The 16,366-nt window shown below is 40.0% G+C and overlaps 1 protein-coding gene and 1 long non-coding RNA gene across 5 annotated transcripts in view; one reads left to right on the top strand and one right to left on the bottom strand.

Moving 5' to 3' along the window:
* BZW2 (basic leucine zipper and W2 domains 2) overlaps window positions 1-5,616 on the top strand; it is a 54,047-nt gene extending 48,431 nt beyond the window's left edge. For both annotated transcript variants that reach the window (XM_032687517.1, XM_032687527.1), the window contains exons 11-12: window positions 3,404-3,526; window positions 5,159-5,616. In XM_032687517.1, coding sequence (XP_032543408.1) covers window positions 3,404-3,526; window positions 5,159-5,187 — 152 coding nt within the window. In that variant the 3' untranslated portion in view covers window positions 5,188-5,616. The remainder of the gene's footprint in view (window positions 1-3,403; window positions 3,527-5,158) is intronic.
* Window positions 5,617-6,324: 708 nt separating this feature from the next.
* LOC116786713 overlaps window positions 6,325-16,366 on the bottom strand; it is a 16,186-nt gene continuing 6,144 nt past the window's right edge. Inside the window, exons 3-4 of one of the 3 annotated variants that reach the window (XR_004357046.1) lie at window positions 14,032-14,230; window positions 6,325-11,401 (exon numbers count right to left, since the gene is read on the bottom strand). This is a non-coding gene — a long non-coding RNA (uncharacterized LOC116786713). Of the gene's footprint in view, window positions 11,402-12,473; window positions 14,231-16,366 lie in introns of those variants that run through there. The other 2 variants (XR_004357051.1, XR_004357052.1) reach the window with 2 other exon arrangements.

Below are 16,366 nucleotides of genomic sequence, written 5' to 3'. Positions count from 1 at the left end.
CAGAAAACACAAAACCTCTGTGTACTTCTTCTTTAGAATTCAAGACAACATTTACAAAATAAAAAAAAAATAATTGATCACAAGTACGTATAAAGTAAGGCTCTGTTTTGCTGCATAATTAGGTCTCAGATACACTCTTTTGCAGTATGGAGATACAGTAACCAAATGATGCAGACTGTCAAAAGATTCTCAAACTGCAGGAACTCTGCACTTACATGAATGGAATCTTCAAGTTCCACTTCATAGACAAGTTTTGGTTTTTGATGGATCACAATTATCTTTAAATATCTTCATAATTAAAGTACTTTCTCGTGGTACTGGATGCAAAACTTTCCTGGGAAAAACCCAAAACAAACCATAAAGGCCTTAACTATACTGTGGGTGACATTCCTTGCATTGAAAGAACCCTTGCCCTAAGGCTCTATTCTCCCAGCTGAGTTAGCTGCAATAGAGTTGAATTTTACAGATTGATTGACTGTGTTGGCAGCTGCCAGGGTGTGCTTTTCCCTTTACTGCCTGTGGCTATGTGGTTTGAGTTGAAAGCAGAAATTCATTTGAACTGGGTGATTGAGTACAAAGCTGAGACCTGAACTTCAAGTAACTATCCAGTTAACCCTGAAGTAAAGACACTGGGCTGTTCAGTCTTTTTGCTGTGCAGCTTCTCCCTTTTATGAGGGACATCCCTGGAGGCTCTAGCCGTGGGTGGTTTGAGTGGCACTTGGCTGCACCTGCAGGAAAACCAGCTCTCTCAGGCTGACATCACCTGGGACTGCAGTGAAAATGATATGCACACGCCCACGAGCCACAGTGTTCAGCTTCAGCCATTATAATATAACTATAATCAACTTTAATGAGGAATAACTATATATATACAAAATGAATCATTCCCTTCATCCTCCTTCCATTTTTCCCCAGTGTTCCCATTGCTTCAAAGCAACCTAGAGGTACAATTAACTACACCCTGTCCTGCATGATTGTTGGATTGAGCATCTCTGTGCTGACAGGAGAATGTCATCCCTTATGACTCCTGGAGGCATGAATGTATTACACATAATATTTCTCAGAAATGAAAGGAGAGTTGCAGTTGTCACTTTTGTAGTTCAGTGCATTTTGGTCTTCCCTGTTAGGGTCGGAGGTTTATTGCTTTGGAGTTATATACAGGCAAATTTTTCATCCTCTGGACTTGGAATGTTTTAATCTTCAAGGTACACCTGAGATTGCATGCTGCTGTTATCAGGTTGGGCTTTCGGGGAGAGAGAGAGAAGTTCCCCTTTCCTCTTTGGCAACAAAACCATTGAACTTACAGACTGCAAATCAAAAAGCCAGACTTAAATTCTGTTACTCTTGAACTGAGCTATGTGCCCACCAGCTTCCTTGTACAGTATCATAATGTGAACTGTAACACAGCAACAGCTTCAGCAGTTTGTTCTATACAGCAACCTCATACTTGTAAATGTCCACAGTACCCCGGAGCTTGAGCTGGGGAGGGAGTTGCTCTGCTAATTTTTTTATTGTTGTTGTTGGTTTGGGGGGTTTTTGTTGTTTGGTTGTTTTGCCTTTTTTTTTTTTCTGAAATCTCCCATGATTTTCTTTACTAGTCCTTAAGATTCATAATATGTGTCATACCCTGTATAATTTTGCAGGTGTAGTTGTTGGAACTTAAGGACTCTGTGGTAAATATAAGCTTTTCACAGGCATTTTTACATTAAACTGCAGATTCATGAGCTCATGTTAAATATTTTCAGGTTTGCTAAATTAAATCTAGATTCGTTAAATACTGTAATGCCTTTGAGCTGTTGCTGAGGACTATTGACAAGTATTTAATGCAACGTGTCAGAAACCTCTTTCTTAACTCCAGCATTTCTGTAACATTGGCGAAAAAGTTCATTGTGGCAGGTTGTGATTTCAGAAAGGTAGTGACTTTGTGTGCCACTTGTAGGGTTCACTAAGCACAATTTATATGTATGGAAAAAAGCCTAGAGCCAGTGTAGTCCTGTTTTCCCTGCATTTTCTCTGCATTACTATCAGTTGCAGCAAATTGCAGAAGAGGTTTTATTTTGGAAAAGAGTCTGAGAGACAAAGAAATTTCCAGTCACATGCACTTACTAAATTCCTGATTTTCAGGGAGACTTCAGTTACTGTTGGATGTCTTGGGATAGTTTTGATTAAGTTCAAACGTATCCCTGTTGCTTCCATCTGTTTATTATTCAACAGCATATGTGAAATGTGTCTCCTCTGTCTCATTTGATCAGATGCTTTGGAGTTCTGCTGTCATTTATTTCAGTTGGTCGTCTTCCCTTCCCTGCCACATCTGCTGTAACTTGAGGCTAAAGCAGAAAGTGGTGATCAGGGTCGGTGCTTTGGCAAGCAAATACCCAGTGGGTGGGATGGCACTGAGGAGCTCAAGGAAGCAGTGAAGTACATAAATGCCTTGATTTTGCAGAGTGAGGGAGAGCAGTTTGTTCAAAGACAAAAAGAATGGAAATTTTAATGCGGTGTAGAAAGCTGTCTTTAGTCTTTTTATATAACACAGTTTGATATTTATTTTTTTTTTGGTTGATGTTGTTGTTTGTTCTTGCCTCTTGCATTACATAACTGCCAAAATACCATTGTCGATCCCAGATTTTGCCTCCACAGCTGTCAATTACTGAGATACTTGGTTTGGCTGGATCACAGGAACTTTGTCCTGGGGCTAGAGGTCTGTTGCTAGACCTAAATTTGCATCTGTTGGAAACAATAAGTGTCCTTGCTGTTTATTAGTATTTCTTTATTCTGAATCGTACTCAGACTCACATTTCCTCACTGACAGCTATTTTGTTCCTGATGCTTGTCATAAAAATGTCAGCTGTGCTGTTCATCCAAGCCAGTCCCTTAAAATGGATGGTCTGAATAGTGAACTTATAATTTATTAACTAAAAACAATTTAAAGCCTTTAGGGATTGCAAAAATCCCTACTGGTTGTCTTTTAAGTGTTCAGTCAGGAGGTTTCTGTTCACTTCAGGTTTCTAGAACCATGCACAGTTCTGTGATACAACAGCAAGAAAGAGCATGGTAATTCTTATTGTGGTAACTTCCAAGATGTGCAGGCTGATTATTTTATTTGTTTTATCTAACTGTCTAATGTGTATTTAAAACAGATGAGTAGAGAACTCTTCTTTACAGAGGCACAATATTTAATACTTTATTTTAAGCCTAATACATTACATATTTTATTGCATCTGGAAACCATAATATGCATCAAATATTCTGTATTTGTAGCCTAATATAGATCATGCAAAGCTTGTTTCACTGCAATCATATTAACTTATTTTATGCTGCCTTTAAAAAATCTCCTCTCATGTTTGAAATCTGCTAATCTCTAAAAAATATGTTGATTTTTTACAAACACTGATCTGTATTTCAGCTGATGTTCTGAGCGAAGAAGCTATCCTCAAATGGTATAAAGAAGCACATGTTGCTAAAGGCAAAAGTGTTTTTCTTGACCAGATGAAGAAATTTGTGGAGTGGCTGCAAAATGCTGAAGAAGGTATGTGTTCATTTGAAGAACTATGGTACTCTCTTTATAAAGCAATTTCACTTTTTCAGATTTCAGTTGTACCAGGCATATACAGGATTTAGAATAGAAAACAGCAGGCATCACTGTCCAAATTGTTTCTGGACAAGCTTAACAACATTTGCTGCTTTTTAATGATTGTGGTATCCCTATGAAGTCCTTTAATCATCAGGTACCACTTATCTGTAGATAAGATCTTTAAGCTTCTGCAGGGAGGAACTCTGCACTGGTGACAGGATGAAGTACCTTGGTGTTAGCTCACACTACCAAACAGTTTTCTCTCTTGGTGTTTTCTCTGCTATTATCATGTTTAATGGCAACATGAACATAGCATAAGCCTGCCTGTGCCATGGTTCTTGAAACTGGATTTAGCTGAATGTTCAGACTAAGATTATGTGATCTGTATTTGCTGCTTTAAAATGGTTATTTGGGAGAGGAACTAGTTCCTTTAGTCCCTAACTTGGTTTTTCTCATGTTCCGCATAGGAAAATACTTCAGTTTGTACTGAATACGTAAGTTACCTTTTTTTGCACAGAAAAAGAATTCTGCATCAGTTGGGAAGATAAATCCATGTGTAATAGATAGAGATAGAATTGTTAGTGTTCATTTGAATATATTTAATGTAATTAGTTTTATAAACTTGGAGGGAATATGTAGAAATGCCAAGGAAGAGATAAAACTTTGCAGCTATTCACACGTTCAGATAGCAGTATAAAAATGGCAGCTCCTTTCACACTTGAGATTTTGGATGGGCAATCTTGGTCTGATTAAGCAGTATTTTCCCCTTTTAATTTTCTGATTGTATGCCTTTTGGCTGCTCTTTATTTTTATCCTTTCCTGCATGTCCCCTCTGCCAGATGTCTTCATTACAAAGTCCAGTACAAACGGAGACAAAATGTTTCTGTAGGAACACACAGACCATGTTTGCTCTGAGAAATCTGATCTATGGTGTAGTATTTGTTGGCAGTGAGCCCTTTCCTGTCAGGTGAACACAGAAATACAATATGATGCAAAGTAGCTTTAGGTGACAAAATCACCATGTATATTCCTATTTCTAAGCTACTTCTGCTTCTACTTCTAAATTACTTTTATCTTAGGCTGTGCAAATCATAAAAAAATTTTGTTTTTACAGGCTTCATACCTACTGTAGGGTAACACCACTTCTGCCTTTCTAGATAGTCTGGATGATGATGCTGAGTGACGTTTGCAGAGCAAATAGTTTTAAGGGTGCTTCCTGGATGATAGCAGTACCATCTACTCATAGAGATTAGAAGAGTGAGCAAATAATGCTGATCCTTTATTAAACTCAACTCAGATATGCATTGTGTGGCTCTGCAGATGAGGGCCAGAATCATTCATAGCAATGTGGTGAAAATTACAGTGATAGAAGAGCTCCACTGTGGAGGGCACCAGAGTAGGCCTTCCTCTTCTGAAGCTGTGTGTTTGTTTCTGGCTTACTCTGTTTGATCTGCCAGCCTTTCCTAGGAAGTACTACATGCGATGAAAATTTTCAGTTTGGAAGGATATCTTGTTATTTTTATAGAATAACTCACATCACTGTCCTTGTGCAACCTACATGAAGCGTTTTACTTTATTCTCTTCCAGAGTCGGAGTCTGAAGGGGAGGAGAACTGAGACGGTTCCACAAAGCCCAGTCTCAATCTAGGTTAATGCCAAATGCGCTTCGGAATGCTGTACTGTTCAAGCAAAGAGGCTTTACTTCAGTGTCATACAGAAAACTATAGACTAGACTTTCCTTTTGTTTAGAAGAATAAAGGTTTTTAATGGAGCCCTGAGGCATTAGATGCTTTACTTGGGACTCTTACCTCTGGCTCATCGTACACTAACTTAGGCAAAGACATCCAGCAAGGAGCCATATAGAAAAAGTGAAATTAAATACTTATGGACTCCTTTTTATTAACGGTCTTTTTCAGGTACTATGGTATATGAACACTCCAATTTCTGTTTATAGAACTGTTTGGTCTGTGTTTGTAGCTCAATATTGGCTTGTGTATGTGATTTGACACCACCACATTTTTTTGAATAAATGGCTTTTATATCTTAGTTTTGTGGTGCTAAAGTGTATGCTTTCCCAGTTTCGCTTGCCAAAGTTTTTATGATTCTTCAAGTGAAAATAACACAAGAATGTCAAGAGACAGTTTTCATACTGCTTACCCAAAAAATCAGCATCCATAGTTAACTGGGATCATTATCAAACCTTTATTCCTGTCCTTCCGTATAATTTTGGACAGATTAACCATATTCCATAGCAAGTGTTGATTCATTCCATTAATTAATTCAAAGAAAATGTACAGGAACAAATCTGTGGAGTTGCAGTTTTGCAGGTACAATTTATGTAAATGATAAGTAGAATAATGTGCTCTTCTCAGTTCAAACAACACTCGGTTTCTGGTGATTGCTGAGTTTTGCAAGAGAAATCATCTCGGTTTAGAAGTATTAGCTTCAAAATACGCATGACCAGAAGTCATTACGTGTGAAATCTGAAATTTATTTACATCAGGTTTAGAAAAGACAGGCTTGTATTCTTGCAGGGAAAAAGCATGAAAGAGCGTATTTGCATATTTAACTAATGAAGTGGTGTATTTTGTCATTAGAAACCAATAAGCTAACAGATAGTATAGATTTTTCTATGGGACACTCAGCACTTCATATTAACCACAGGTCATATCTAAGTCTCTTACCTCAGTATATATCTAGCTTTTACTGGAAACAGCAAATAGCAAGTGGAAATAAGTGCTGTTGAATGCCAGCTTTTCATCTACAACAGCATTTATTTTTGTATCAGGTATTGATCTTTGGATGGGGAAATATGTCATGGGTATATTTCCAGTAACTTAGAGGAAACCGTAAGACAGTCATATTAAAAAGTAGAACTGATGCATTAGCTGTGCACTTTGCATTTTGGTCTTTGTTATTACAGAAAATAAATTTGCCGGGCATGACTGTCCTGGGACCATCTTTTCACAAACTCTGCAGCAGTGACATGGTACTATTGAGTCATTGATATGGAGCCACTATTGCTAAAAACATTTCAAATTCAAAATTGCCATTTTCTGAGGTACTAATGAATATTTAGCTTGGTGTACGTAAAACCACTTTTCTGTATAATTTGAAACTTAAACTGACTTCAAAGGTGCCAGTCTTGAATAATACAATGTGCCTGCGGTGAGATTGCCAGGGAGAGCAAGGCTGGCTGCAGGCTGGCTGGGCCATCTGGTGGAGACAAGGATCATCGACAGCAGGAGGAGGCACTTTGAGGCCAAAGGCAGCAAATCTGGGGTGCTGCTGTGACTGTGTCCCTGGCATACTGCAGATATAAGCAAAGTTCAGTGGGATCCACTTCACTGAAGTTCAGGTACCTACAAGCCAGGCACGCATTGAGTTGCACCCAATGATCCTTATGGGTCCCTGCCGAGTTGAGATATTCTGTGATGGCTGACGCAGTTGTCCCAGCTCCATTTATAGATGTTGTGTTGGAGAGAAACGAGTGTTTTTAGCACAGGGCCGCTGGCCAAGTTGAGACTTGTGATTTAGAGCAGGGTGAGGAGTTGCACTCTGGGCTGACAGGAGTTGTCCATTTTTCAGTCACAGATCACCCAAAACCCAGCATCTTCTGTGTTCTTATTATGTCTAATGCGTAGCTCCTGGGAGCCCCTCTCAGCTTGCCCACCTCCTCCCAGCAAAATTATTAGGCACTAAGTGTTTCTGTATCTAGTTTTCAGGAATTTTCCCCACCAAATCTCTGAGATCAGTTCAGATGGGGACTTTCAATGCACGTGTATTTTTTCATCCAGCATTTTGCATGTATGCTGGTAACTGAACAAGGTAGGAGCACAAATATAAATTGATCTGGTTTGTATCAGTCTGAATTTCAGTACAAGTGTGTGTAATGATAAGGTTTTTCAAGAAAGCTGTGATTTAGAAGCCGGGTGGAACTTCTGATGTGACTCTCTTCAGGCAAAGTGCCCTTCCCTGGAAGCGTTCACAGAGTCTGCATTTCAGTTAAAAATGTTCCCGACTCAAAGCATTTCTTCAACACAACCCTTGAATTAGTGTTTCTCTGCTAGAGAAATGAAAGCTATAGTCAGCACTAAATATATTTTTCAAATACATTTGTAAAAATACAAAGATACTTCATAGAAAATGTGCTTCACATAATATATTGCATTCAATTTTGAAACATCAGTGCAATCTAAATGTCAGAACTGTACATATATCTTTTACTTGGCAATAAATTGCAATACGGTGCACTTCAAAATGGGGATTACTGAATTTGAAGGTGATTCTTCCCTTCTGGCCTCTCCCTTCTGAAATCATGCTGAGGTTTTAACTAAGAAAGCCAATTATATTGCTTTAAAACGTTCCTCTAGTGTGCAAGTGCTCTCCAGAAGAGGGATCACATCATCGTTGGGATTTGAGTGGTACAATTTTATTTCAGGACAGTTTCTGCACTTCAGCAATGACAAACTAGGACTTCAAAGAGCAAGAAAAGGTGGCCCAATCCCTTACATTCAGTGATGTAAGGGTGGGTGTGAGGTTGCTGTTTTGAACCCCTTGTTCAAAATGTGACTTTCCAGAACCAGCTATTTCAGGCCTAGGGTGGTTGCAGATGTAGGGCACATGGTGATTCAGCCTTGCTGGGTTTGTCTAAACAGCAGGTGGAGAATAAAACCTGTCTCTCCCAAGCATGCCCTTACCAAGCCACTGGTAAACTGCCTGCTAATTGTAATGGGTCTCCTCTGGCATCTCAAGGGCTTTGCTTTAAGCTCCTATCACGTTCATGGACAAAAGTAACAACTTTTAAAATCACAGTTGCACTTAAATGGGGATTATCTAAAATAAGGCTTGTAGGCTGAGACAAGCCAATTCTTTCTCAAAAAGAGCCACAAATAACATTACACGGGTTAATTGCAGCCAACCAGTCAGCACTCACTGAGCTGTGCTGGTTATTAAGAACCAAAATGAGGACAAATGACGTAAGTATACATTTTCCAAAAAAAACCACATCTTTTGATTTTGAAGGGGGGAAAAGCAAATCATCAGAGTTGGCTTCATCCACTTTTCACAGGCTTTCAATTTTGTTTTTGCTATGGTATTTTAAGGAAAAGTTAATTCTTGCTCCTTACCAGCCACATGGGCCTTTAAAACTTCATGTAAATGGAAACAAATCCCAGGAGGGGAAGTTAGCGCCAGCACCTGCAGAAGACACAACTGGGACAGGTGAGCACTCGCAAGCTGTACACATAACCTATATTTGGCCCATGTCACAGAGTGCTGTGCTGGTGTCCTGGATGACCTGCTCACTTGCTATTTTTTTCTTGTTGGGAATCTGATTAACAGCACTATGGTGGCCTCGGTTTCCTCCCACAGAGGCCTGACAGCTCACGTCACACCACACACTAGCAGGTTCAGATGCTTGGCCCCCTCTGGGTCTCTCCAGTTTACCAACGTTGTTCTCTGATGAGAAAGAAGTCACAGGATTACAAGGGACCTCGTGAGCTTTAGTAGGAGCTGTGCAGGTTGGACTCTCACCACTGCTCCCTGTTGCCTTGGGGCACCAGGGGCCATGCTGCAAGAGCAGTGTCCCTTGTACTGAGGAGATGTGGATTAGGAGAGTGAAGTGTGTGTGCTTGCTTTCCCACTGCCTTTCCTACATGGATGCAAGAGAGAAATGCACTTGTCTGTCTCAGCCATCATGAAGCAGGACCACATGGATGGCTCTGTTTTGCAGACATGCAGGACATGTCCCCTACCCACTGAAGAGTCGTTGCTGGACTGGTTGCCAAGATCCACCATCTTTTCCCAGTTAGCATGAGGAAAGAGGCCAGTGCTGGAGCTGCTAATATGACACATCTGCAGACAGACAGGTAACATTTTGGTACTTGGATCTGTCACTGTCATGGCTGCTGGCTCCCAGAAACTCAATTACCTCAGCCCAAGTACCTCATTTAACAGTTCAACGTTAATGACTGCCACTTCATCCTACGCTCATCACAGCTCTTCTGCTAGTGGTGTTACAAGACTCAAGTGTCTGCTTCCATACTGTCCAGCACCCTTCATCCAGGGGACTTCAGGGAAACTGCAAAGTGTTCTGAAACTCCACCAACAGGGAGAAACACACCCTGAATACCAAATTCCTCTGATATAGGAAAACACAGGAATAAAAAAAACATTGATTCAATCCAGAATGAACAAATGATTGTATCATGGCAACTTCATAACAAGAAGATGCTTTTGCATTGCAGTCTCTTCCAGTACATCAGTTGCCTGAGATTTTTCTGTTTATTTTTCCCTGATGAAGATTAGGAACATTGCTGACAGGCCAACGTAACACTGTCCATATCGTTACTAGCTATTGCTGGGATATTTGCATAACACTGACAGCCATAAATTATTCCAGAAGAAATAACAAAACAGTGTTGTTGATGTATCCAAGGATATGACTAAAATAAGGCTTTTACCAGACCTATGTTATTAAACCCACTAGTCTAGTTGGGAAAAATCAATAAGCTTTCAAATACATCAGTCCTTCCCCAGGTCCAGAATAGAAGCAGCAGCCTTGAAAAAATAAAAATCAACCGAGAACAACTGATCTAAAATTTAGTTATATTTGTATTAATAAGACCACCTGAGAGAAAATAGATGGTGATACTGTGATGCTGAAGGAGATTCTAAAGGGAAATGAGAAGGCAGATAATTTAGAGTTCGTGGAATAAGTAGGACATGTCAGTGAAAGAAAAGGTTAAAAGTTGTCACAGACTCTTTTACTGTGTTGATCACCTAAAGAAGTTTAAATAAAGAAAATTCAGACTTTTCCACCTTTGCTCAAGAGTCTCAGCCAACACTGCACTAGCTAGGAATAAAATGGTATTTATCATGAGGCTTGGTGCCCATCCCTGCATCAAGTCTGTCCCTATGATCCAAGGCCTGAGATAATTCCAATGCAAAGATATCATCTGAAAGAGCCTGGAAATGACACTTATACTTCCACAACCAGAAATTTTTCTGGTATCAAGAAATTGAAGCAGTATATGGACAGATGTGGAAGATTGCACTTTTCCTCCCTTTTGAAAATTAAAAAAAAAACAGTTTTCTGTGATTTTATCAAGACAATGGGATTCGGGGGTTAATAGAAACAACCTTGTATTTCTTCCTGTTATCACAGACTTCATATTTTCTACATTTTGCTTTGAGCTTAAGACATTAGTGAATCCAGAAAACTCTGAACCTGTAAAAGCTGTTCCAGAAGAACCCGTTAAGGCTGATTTCTAACTAAAGGGTATGTCATCCCGTCCCCAGCTGGGAACATCCTGAATTCTCTCCCATCACAAACCACACATAATTCAATAAATCCAACATGGAAATGCCTTCTGCTCCCAGACAGATCATCTCTCACCTTCCTCTTCATCACAGGTTGGCCCAGATTTCCAGAAAGACTGGGAAAACATTTTGTGACCCTCAGGTAAACTTCTGGACTTGCAGTCAGAGCTGTCTGCCCTCCCATGCTGCTGAAGAGTCTGTGCAGCAACACGTTCTGCAGCCCCTTGCCTGGAGGAAGGAAAGGGGATCCCTCCTTTCCCAGGGCCCAGGGCAGGGACCAAGTGCCATTGCTTCAGTCCCCTCTTAGTGCCCCTCCAGCTGGCACACAGCCTCCCTGCCAAGCCCAGGGGAAGCAGAGCACATGAACCACATCTGGCACAACTCCACTGTTCCTCAGGGAAACCTGCATTGAGTGCTAAAATAATCACAGCAGCCCAGACTTGTAGGGATGCAGTCTCCAGAGACACCAAATAGGCCAATAGCTTGTCAGGGAAAATGCCAGCAAACACTGCAAAGACAGAGAGGGAAGTAGCAGTCCCAAGAGAAGTACAGCACACAAAAAACAGGACAGAAAGATAATTCAGAATACTTGTATCATTCAAGGTCATGTGTGTCCCTTCTGCACCAAACAGCAAGTATGTGCTGCTCCTCTTACAGTCACACCTGTTACTGATGAGCAGAGACTGCTTTATCTCAATTTTTTTCTTCTATTTCAGCTTTCAACAGCATTTTGTGCATAATCACATTCACAGTTCCCTTTGTATGTTTTCTTAGTTTTGTTTGTGTGGGTTAGTTTTAGTATTTTTATAATAACTGATTATAGTTTAGTGATTTCTTTAGCATTTGTGTCATATTTATGTTATAATTTAGTGGCTGTTACAGCAACTGAATTTTTTTTTTTTTAGAAACCTTCCTGAAACAGCAGCTCATGGTGCTCCTTTAAACTGAAGGATTCTTGGGGTAAAATGCATCTCAAATGATACAGTCATGCATCTGGATGACTTATTAATAAAACAATCTTCCCTTCAGGGACTAGAAAAGCAAACAGACACTTATTTGTGTTCTGCCTGTGTGCAACTTCACCTTTATACATTACTAAACTTGAGTAGGATGGATGAAATGCAAGAATCAGATGCAGGCAAGAAGAATCAGCATAGATAAATCAAAGACATGAATATATCTATACTAAAGATGTCCTAAAGCAACTGGTTCTCATGACCCTAAACTCCAAATGGCTTCCACGGGGTCTGGGAGAGGTCTGAAAGCTGTAAGCAACATATGGACAACTGACTGAAGAGAAACACATGGTGGTGCTGATGCTGCAAAGCAACCCTGAGCTGTAACATGAAAAAGGCATGGAGGAAAAGTGTGGTCTTCCTGAGAATGCTAATCCTCAGAGAGGAAGAAAAAGGACAACTTCTTCCCACATCAATGGAAGAATCCACTAGGGCCAATTTTAATAGTATAGATGGGAACCTAAAAGTAAACTAGAGGAAAATCATAAAAGTGTGGCCTTCTACAAACATAAATGAGAGTGTGACAGCAGAGCAAAAACCTGCCAGTCCTGCAACAATGTTCAGTCTGTTCAGTCTGAATCAACTGAACCATGCTGTAGATGACATTTATGCTGGAATTTTGTTTCCATACTGAAATTCATGCTAACTGTTCTCACAAGAAGTCACTTAAAATATCAGGAACCCAGAGATATTCTGATTCCCAAGGGTTCTTACTCCACCCCATAAAATGGAAGCATTGGAAATTAAGATATTCCCCCAAGATGAACCAGATTCCCCTATCACAAACAGAGACTCCTTCTAATTTTGGAGAAATATTTGGAGATGGTATCATTATGTTACTCAACCACCTCTCCCCAGCCAGGTTTCACTGCTGTCTAGTCTGTAATGAGCAAAAATACATTCTTCTTCAGAGGCAAACAAAAACCAGAAATCACCCAGCTCAGGAAAATAGTATTAAACAGATCTGATAAAGTACTGTGAAAAAACCTCAACTATTGAATAAAAATATCAAGTGTACTCTGCTCCACAAATGCAGAGGTGCCTACAGTATTTGGTTAGTACAGGGTACCTGCCTTTGACACAGGAATGTCAAATAAAAAAAAACATACAATTTGAATTACAAACTGTCTTAGCAGTTAAGGATTTATGCAGTGTTTGGAGTAAATCCTCTGAGGGATCTTCTGCTTTTTTTATATCAGACCTGTGACCTTCCTGTCCTTTGGCTCAGAGATAAAGATGACAATTAAGGCAGACATCAAGACACCAGGAAATACTTTATGAATTCTGACAGCAGAGACTTAGGGGGATGAAGTTGCGGTGTCTCAGCCCCAACACAGATATAGTAATGGGAAGCAGGAAAAAGAGACCTAAGTCCATTCCTTTCTTTCTCAAAGAAAATCTTTGCACCAATAGCTGGAGTTGAGACTAGAAATAGACACTAGCCTGCTGCTGACAAGGAGAGAGCCATAAAGTCTGTCTGACATTTGCTGGCCTGCTTCTATCACAATATCACTTGTATTAGCTGATAGCACTCATAATATGTTTTATTACTCATGCCAGCAATCCCACTGAACAGGTGCAAAGCAGCATCACAGTGCACCCACAGGTATCAGCGCTCCAGGTCTGTCCACTCCTAGTATGAGATTGCTTGTTCTTTCTAAATTACATGAAGAAATATTTCCTGGGGAAAAGCAGCCTTCAAGAGCACTTAATCGGAGTACACAATATTAATTTAAGGCTGGATCCTTTAAAAGGTGGGTTCATGTATAAAAAGGTTTGCTACTGCTGAAGCAGCCTTGTTTTTCATCAGCATCCCAGTTATTGCTTTGTCAGCTGCTGTGGCTCTCTCGGTGGCATCAACAAGACAAGCAGAATCAAGCATACTGCAAGCTGCCATGACTTGGGCTACTATAGGGAAACCGTGCCATTAAGTTTCAAAACACCTCTAGAAGAAAAGCCACTCCTGTGTCAACAGGCTGGCAGCTTCCAGAGCTGCCATCTCTCACTCAAACATAGAAGGTGGAAATAAAACACAAGATGGTGTCAAAAACACTTTCCAGCTGATACTAGGAAGTAAACTAATTATTTTAAACTTTTTCAGCAGAATTAAGTTTAGATTTACCTTTAGATATGATTAGCAGTCAGTGTACATTCTGTAAAGAATAGTCACTGCAAGTATTCTCTCTATTTAAGGATTCTTCAGTTATTCCCTTAAAAAAAAAAAAAAAGAAGAAAAGAAAATAGAACAGTACAAAACCCATTGTGTCCTTTCTTCATTCCTGTTTGCTTCTCTTACTTTCTTGCAGAATGGTTCTTTATACCTGTGAAGTACACAATTAAATGGAAACTCTATTAGCACACTGGCAAAACACTCTTCTCTGTGTGTAAACTGTACGGTAACAAAAAACTGCATAGAAAAAAAGAACAACCCAAAGCTAATACCTGTCCAATTCATGTAAAACCATTTTCAAGTGATGGCTGTCTTGACCAGCACCAACTAGAAACACAAACCTCACAGTTTCAAAAGGGCAAACCCTAAATTGTGAGGGCAGGTTGGGTAGGGCGACAATAAAAAGAGGCAAATCTTGGGACTCCAAGAAGAAATTTTGGTGAAAGATAAGCCATGCCCCAGCAGCTTTATCTCTCCTTTAGGGAAATTGTACCAAGTCAATTCAACTGATAGAAAATTCCTGTGTGCTTAAGGGATTAATTACTTATTGCAGATACCAGTGTCTGCCTGTCAGCTTGTGTGATGTCCCTAATGCAGATGTTTTGGCAGTGATAGCAAAAAGCACTGACACTAGACTCCATAAGCAGCTAACTTGTAAGATAAAATATGAAGCTAAGTTTAAATGTGTAAGCTTATATACTGCTTATTTTACATAAAGTCAGAAGTGCACTCCACACCAAGACAAATAGGCTGATTTTCAAAGTCTTATGTCTGCTGCTGTATTGGAACTGGATTTATATAGCTCAAGAGCAAAGCAGAAAATTCAGAATAAACATGAGACTTCAGGGTTTCACTGTCAAACTCTGGATATCACCTGACACTTGAAGTAACAAACAAGATTTGTTTCTTTTATTTCCTAGTTACTAGATACCCATTCTGCTGTTAGTGTCGTCTGCTTGCAAGAAGACTACTGGAAAATAAGGAGCTGTTCTTATAGATGAACATACTCTTGAGCACTCATGTTGCTTTAAATTTTTATGGGAGGGCCTGATACGCTTTTAGTGCTGTCAAGGGAAACGACCAGATGATGAAACTGCTTCCCAGCTTGTCCCCAGCTTGCGCACAGATGATGGCGGTGATGCAGCAGAACTGGCTGGCAGGAGCAGGTTGTTTTCCTAACTAAAGAGTCATAGCTTTTTCTATATGCTCCTCACGCCTGCTCAGAAGCACTGTATTCACAATACTGGCAGCTCGTGGCTGTAGGTCTTCTCTTTGCAAGAAAAGAAGCTAGACTGTTCTAATAATGCGACATTTTAAAGAAAGATGACTTGCTAAGGGCACGTATTTTTATCACTGAACCAGCTGCTTCAAAATGTATGTCAGGTGTCTAAATTAGTTATGATACTGGTTTAAGATCTGATATTAAGAAAGAAATTAGGTTCTTTAAATTTACCTTCTGAATTTTGAGCCATTTACTACTCATGTTTTCAAGGTTTTGCTCATAGCCAAATCATCCATTTCTGAAAGATTCTTACATCACCACAGGATGTAATAGCTAATTTTACCACAGCTAAGCCACACTGATGGAGCGGGGTGAGCACACTGACTGTGCTTTACATAAACCACAGAAAGAAACAACAGATACAAGAAAGCTTGGCATTCTTTTTCTTTATCCTATGAATTTGTTTCACCTGGGGACTGCTGGCTTAAATAAAATGTTTCTATTCTCTCAGAAGTGATCTACCCCACATTATTAGGATGTCAAAGGAAAATACCAGCTCATGATGTCACAGGGAAAAAAATTACTGTTCTGGCTCCTGGACAAATGACGTAGGAATGACAATGGAACTGTGTTTATTTAACCTACACAGAAGAAGGCTGGGGGTAGATCTGACTACGGTCTTTCACTCTCAAAAAGGAGTTAGACTGAAGACAGAGCCAAACTTCTCAGATGGACACAGCAAAAGAACAAGGCAATGGTCACAAGTTGCAGTGAGGTTAATTCCGATAATGGAATAGTTTTCACAGTGAGAGTACTCAAGCACTGGAACAAGTTGTTGTGGCCCTTCATCCTCAGAGATGTTCAAAATTTGACTGAACATCTCTCTGACAAAACTGCTTTGGCTTTTAAGCAGGAGGTTGGATCAGACAACCACCAGGAGTCCCTTCCAACCTGTGCTCTCCATGGTTCTGTGATGGGCACATCACAACTTGTCATAGCTCACGTGCACAGCAGGAGTAGTGACACAGCCAAAAGACAGACCTGGTGATTATCACTTAAATAATC

This window comes from Chiroxiphia lanceolata, chromosome 1 (genome assembly GCF_009829145.1).
Source record: "Chiroxiphia lanceolata isolate bChiLan1 chromosome 1, bChiLan1.pri, whole genome shotgun sequence".
NCBI classification, from domain to species: Eukaryota; Metazoa; Chordata; class Aves; order Passeriformes; family Pipridae; genus Chiroxiphia; species Chiroxiphia lanceolata.
This window is presented reverse-complemented; position numbering and strand designations above follow the sequence as displayed.